The sequence below is a fragment of the Ylistrum balloti genome, unplaced genomic scaffold (genome assembly GCF_031769215.1).
Source record: "Ylistrum balloti isolate Yb309-2 unplaced genomic scaffold, AGI_CSIRO_Ybal_v1 Utg370142, whole genome shotgun sequence".
NCBI classification, from domain to species: domain Eukaryota; kingdom Metazoa; phylum Mollusca; class Bivalvia; order Pectinida; family Pectinidae; genus Ylistrum; species Ylistrum balloti.
The window spans coordinates 236,228-242,227 of record NW_026782148.1 but is presented as its reverse complement, the minus strand read 5'-3'; the positions used below and the strand labels follow the sequence as shown (position 1 = coordinate 242,227).

General features: G+C 33.6%; 1 protein-coding gene across 2 annotated transcripts; it reads left to right on the top strand.

The window, feature by feature from the left end:
- The first annotated feature begins 1,232 nt into the window (after window positions 1-1,232).
- LOC132550720 (haloacid dehalogenase-like hydrolase domain-containing protein 3) lies at window positions 1,233-5,264 on the top strand. 2 transcript variants are annotated; one of them, XM_060214810.1, is made up of 2 exons: window positions 1,233-1,259; window positions 2,008-5,264. In XM_060214810.1, exon 2 carries the CDS (start codon window positions 2,008-2,010, stop codon window positions 2,722-2,724), a length of 717 nt encoding a protein of 238 aa, XP_060070793.1. In that variant the 5' UTR covers window positions 1,233-1,259; the 3' UTR covers window positions 2,725-5,264. The 2 variants fall into 2 exon arrangements, with proteins under 2 accessions (XP_060070793.1, XP_060070792.1); XM_060214809.1 differs by lacking the exon at window positions 1,233-1,259 and adding an exon at window positions 1,309-1,478.
- The last annotated feature ends 736 nt before the right edge of the window (window positions 5,265-6,000 follow it).

Genomic DNA, 6,000 nt, shown 5'->3' with positions numbered 1-6,000 from the left:
ATAAGATTCATTTAACCCTTGGTTTAAGTTAGATACTTTTACACCAGTATGCTGCATTGTCAAAAGCATGTAGTAATGAATAATTAAAATATGTTACATTTCATATTGATTTTTGTTATTATTAGCATGTAGCATGCAGAATGGTGGGGCATAACCATATACACCATGATGATATATATGCTGTATCTCATTCCAAAGTCCATGTACCATGTAATGAAGATTGAACTATTCAATGCAACACCAAGTACTTCCTTTAAGTAACATGTTTTTTAATAGAGCTCTATAGAAGAACAATGGTTTTATATACATCAATTAAACTAACTTAAAATAACTTTAACAAAGCATTCTCTGTTTCAATACATTGTAAAGAAAGCAAAAGAAACCAATTCGTTTGTGTACTCATCCGACAACTCAATCATACTATTTTATTCATAAGTACTGTTGTTGCTACTCGAAAGAATTTACAAAAAAAATTAAAACTTGACATTTTACAAAACATATAAATGCTTATAAACTGGAATAGTTAGTTGATTACTGACAATGGCTATTGTATACTAGACACACTGTATAGAATAATATCTATTTAAATAAAACATTTTATTTTAAATTAAAACCTGCACAAGATATCGACAACGTGATAGTAACGATTTTTCAGTTCGTCATTTAAAACTATTATCCTCATGTAAATAATTGCACTTGTCAATCGAAATAATGAAACCATTTAGGGACCCTTATCTTATCCAGACCAAGAATTTTAACTCCATTGAACGAGTGCGGATAATGTCACATGTAAGCGCAGTGACAGAGAGGTGTCACTACTTGCCTTGTTATGTTCTAACGCAAAATTCCAAACATTCTGCTGGTTAAACGAGGGGTATATTTGTCTGGCATCATACAATTTACTTATTTCTATGCAATGCGATATTCATTTGACACTCACCACCTTGTTCCATGTTACAATTCACTTATAACATCTCTCGAACGAACGTACTCCTCCAGTGTTGTCATTGATTACGCGCCATGCCAGTTACTGCGGAGTTTTCGAAGATCATTCCTAAAAGCTTTATGTTTAAAATTATTCGAATAAAACGCTGAGGAGATAAATCAATTGGACAATAATTGTGATGTTAAATGTTTCTTCTTTTAAAGTTTTACATTTTTACTTTTTAATTTGTTATATGAATATACCACTTAAATGACAGTAGTTCGATATCCGCGTTCTCACTTCCGGCAGACAAGCACCGACTTGACAACCGAAGGTGAAAAGTGATCCGTCTGCTATTTGATAATTTATTTCTGTTGCAAATTAATGAAGATGTTGTGATTATTCTCAGAATTCAGAATTTTTTTCACCATTCACGTAACTGTCCTCTTAGCGGCGCGTCATCGCTTCCGTTTGCATCTACCTAGTTGAAGTTTATGGAATGTGCTCGTTGCATTTCTCATTAAGTGTAGACACGTAGCAGTTATCCCCCTTGGTAAGAATAAGGGTTTGTTTCTCTATAGAATGATTATTGCTACACAAATTTGTTATGTGCATTACAATCTGTATGGCGAATATCTTAACCAACTCCTAAACACTACACGTCCTATTCCATGACGAGGTGCAAGAGTACAATGGCTACAAAGAAAGAGAGGATGGAAGCTTGACAAAATTAATTGAAAAGAATAAAACCTCCAACACTCCAAACAAGACTACACAAATGTCTCATATTCTTCTATAAAGTTGTAGAAGGGCAATACTATCGGATTATTCAATTAATTTCAAAAACACTTACCTATAATTTGTAGGGTTAATGTCAGCTCCTATTCATCATACAGAATATAGCAGTGTATTCATTCATGTCTGTAACAGTACTAGCTCCCACCTACTGACTTATAAGAGAGGTCATGTGTCACCTTCTTGGCTTATTGGTAGGAATACAACTGAACATTGTAAAAATTACTTTGTATCATAATATATGTATACCCAAAAATGATTATTTTTTAAATAATTGTATTTTTCAGATGGCGAACGCAGTAAAGATGATTACGTTTGATGTGACTAACACCATCCTTAAGATACTTGGAGGAGTTGGTCAACAGTATGCTCAGATCTCTAAGCTATATGGTGTAGAAATGGACCCAGTCAAAATCAATCAAGCCTTTAAGACACATTGGGTGAAACAAAATGAACAATATCCAAATTTTGGAGCAGAGGAGAATATGGTCTCCCACCATTGGTGGCATGATCTTGTTCAAAAAACTTTTATTGATGCTGGTTATAAAGGAAATGACAGCACAATTTTAACAATTTTTACACATTTATATGTACATTTTGGAACGTCAAATGGATGGGAGATTCTTCCAGGTGCTGAGGAAACATTACTGAATTTAAGAAACTCTGGTGTCAAATTGGGAGTCGTTTCAAATTTTGATGAACGTTTGGAGCAAATTCTGAGCAAAATGGCTATAAGGCATCACTTTGATTTTGTGGTATCATCAAAAGAATTCAAGATTGCAAAACCAGATGTGAGAATCTTCCAGGAAGCTCTCAGACTTGGAGACTGTCCAGCTTGTAATTCACTTCATGTTGGGGATCATTTCCTTAATGACTACTGTGGAGCAAGGGAGGCAGGCTTGACAGGAGTGCTGTTTAGCAAAGACCTGAACAATGTACCACAGGAAGTTGATAAACATTATGTAGTATCAAATTTGAATGATTTATCTCGATACTTAAAATAAAGAGAACTTTTAGACAGAAAGAACAGGGAAAGTGCAAATTCCTTTGGATTGCTTCATCCAGGAATTGAACCTGGTCTCCAGTGTGATCATCGGCTCTGCCAGCTGAGCCTAGGAAGCATGTTCTGTCAGCTGAGCAACAGAGGCCGTATTCAACACTATGTACAAGCCACAACACCCCACTCCTTATACACTGGTATTTTGTTGCAAAAACAGTACAAAGGAAATTAAATAAAATGTCATTTCTTACAGGATTTTATGAAACAACTCTAGAAGTTTTTATATTTTTAAGCCTTGGAAAGCAAAAATTCAGAACAAATTTCACAAAAGCTCACATGAAATGAACTAAAATTTAAGATACTTTCTATCACATAACTCAAAAAAAGTTATATCTTGACAGGTTTTAAAGCAATAATGTGCAAGTGTTTACCTGTAATTATCTTACCTCATCTGAAGAACAAAGCTGAACTTGCCAAACCGTAATGTCCGTTTTTTATCAAAACTTGTCTGAGCCTTTCTCTGAATTGCTGTACTGAATTTCTTAGAAGTCCTTGATGTGGTTTAGCGTTGTATTTGACCCCTCATTTAATGTTAATGAAAAACCTTTTAAATTTTCATGACTTTCATCACATGTATTATCAAAGCAAATTTTTCTATTATGATTGAAATATTCAGCAATTAGTGAAATTTTGAATTTTCAATCAATGGTCATGTTTTGTATTGTTTTCATATGTGTGCATTAAGTTTGTTTAGTTAAATATCATCTGGACTTTTCTGGTTTATTACTTTCCCTAAATTTAACATCAAGGACACTACTGTAACACAGTAGACGTCATAAACACACATATTTGTTGGTAATAGCCATGTTTATTACATGTTGAATAATAATAATGTTACATGTACAAAAGCAACATTTCATCAACATTCAGAGTTCATATACTCATACTAGTACTTCACGTTGTGTCTTGTATCAGAACTGTCCATCTGGTGGGCTCTCCCAAGGCTGTGTGTTCTTACCTAGAGATTCTCCCTGCTAATTTGTTACTTAAAATAGACCCTAATAAATACTCTACTACTAGGTGGCCACTGTCCGAACAGGAAATTGCATAAGTTTGATTATCAAGGAAGTGGGGATAATCTCTAATTAATTATCTGGCCGAAGCTGTACACCCACTGATAAGATTCTCGGGGCCTAGACAACACCAACCTAAGTGTATATATGTGTGACAGGTACATATATATTCATTATCTGTAGTGGAACACCAAAATGCTAGTTTCCATTTTTAGTGTATTCACATGTTGTGCCTGTGCCACGATGGTCCTGTGTGCACGTCCTGTGTACCTCCTGTGTACATCCTGTCTTTTCCATATTTGGTGTTGTTATTTAGTTATATGTTAATTAGGGTGTAAGTTGTTGGGAAAGCATGTGAGTGTGAAAGTTAAGAAATAAAACCATTTTACAACCGCACATTGTTGCAGTTGGCCGTAGACCAGGGTGGGGACGTATCCTCTGGAGTCCACTTGGTACCATATTGACAAGACAACTGGACTTTAATACATTTTATCAGACCATGTACAGGTCTTGGAAGGTAATTAAATGTTATATTATACATCTGATTAATAATTATTATTAATAATCAATTAATAATTATTAATTTGAAATCATAATTGTTTAATCATTCCATATCGGTCCATTGTCATACAGAATACGCATATACTAGGTATTCTTATAAGGCCGTTGTTTTTTAGGGTTTTCTTCGTGTGAGTCCGCCGGTTATGTATAAATAAATAAATACAAGGAGAAGAACAACTGTTTGTTTTTCTTTGCCCTGTGACATATGCAAGTAATTATCCACGCCCCTGTGAACTACCTATATGTGTTATATTGATATACTATTGAACATTAAATGAACTATTGTTTAAACTAACTTATTTCAACCAATCCCATATGAAAATCTAGCTGTGTTACACAGTCAAAGATTACTGACTGATGTATCTGGGTTACACTAGCATTGAAACCACATTTTGTAACAGTATATCTAACCCTATTTTGTTACACTACAATCTCTTTCCAAAATTTAACATCAAGGACACTACAATCACTTTCCAAAATTTAACATCCAGGACATTACTACAATCACTTTCCAAAATCTAACATCCAGGACATTACAATCTCTTTCCATTTCTTTATAGCAACAATCCTGTTATCCTCACTTCAGGTGTTTACATGTCGAGTTTGATATCACAAAGGGTTTGTTCCACTTATCATGCTATTTGTAATTGGTGCAGACCACTTCTAGACTTATGATATAGGATTTCAAGAGATGAGTAAACTTGCAGATTAGATGTATAGCGTCGAAGGGAAATTAATCCTGAGGATAGATTTTCATTATTAATACAAGATAATGTTTTTTATTTCAATTCTGATTTTTTTAAAGATAGTTAAGATATGACCATGTTAATTTGCAATAATTTCCATGTACAGTGTATATGTATCAATATTTGTGAAGCATTTGCTATACACGTTGAAATAGATGTAAAAGCAAGGAAATAAATGTCATTTGCAGTACATCATGTTATCTTGCAGTTTCTGTGACACACAGTAAAGAGTTCGGAAATGGCATAAATTCTACTTAAATGCATGATATTCCCATAGATATCACCAAATACTGACCAAACACTGTATTAAAACCACACATTATGTTTTGTTAAAAAAACATTTTGTGGATTTGTTTTTTATTTACTGAAGGTGGTAATTTATCCAAAAAAACTAATGCAGAACATGCATTATATTTAGATAAGAATTATTATAGTTCAAATTAAAACCAAATGCAAACTTTGCACCAAACTATTGGCAAGCTTACTATAAATCAGGGATATGAATTTACAGGTGAATGTTAATATATTAAGTTTTTTCCACTCATCTGATGACTATTGGTTAACCTGAATCCTAATTTACAAACTGTTTTTAGATTCTAGAGTCTTTTAAACAGTGTCGTCATTTACATTCCTATTTATAGTAATGGTGACTTTGACCTTTGGACCTGAAAAGCAATCCCAAGTAAGCACTGTGTACTGTTATATTGGTATGTGTACAGTATAGATGTCCATGTGATTTGGCTGAAAATACAAATGAAAGAATATACTGACTGAAAACTTGGCTTCAGGACTCGCTCCACTTCTATTTTGTTTGACACTACATGTGTGAAGTTTGTGGCACATACATTAAATAATTTATAATTACTTATCTTCTCTCAGGAGTGAAAATTCTTTTAAAAC

Excerpts from the sequence above, each read along its gene's own strand:
- LOC132550720 (XM_060214810.1), top strand. The coding sequence starts at position 2,008 with ATGGCGAACGCAGTAAAGATGATTACGTTTGATGTGACTAACACCATC.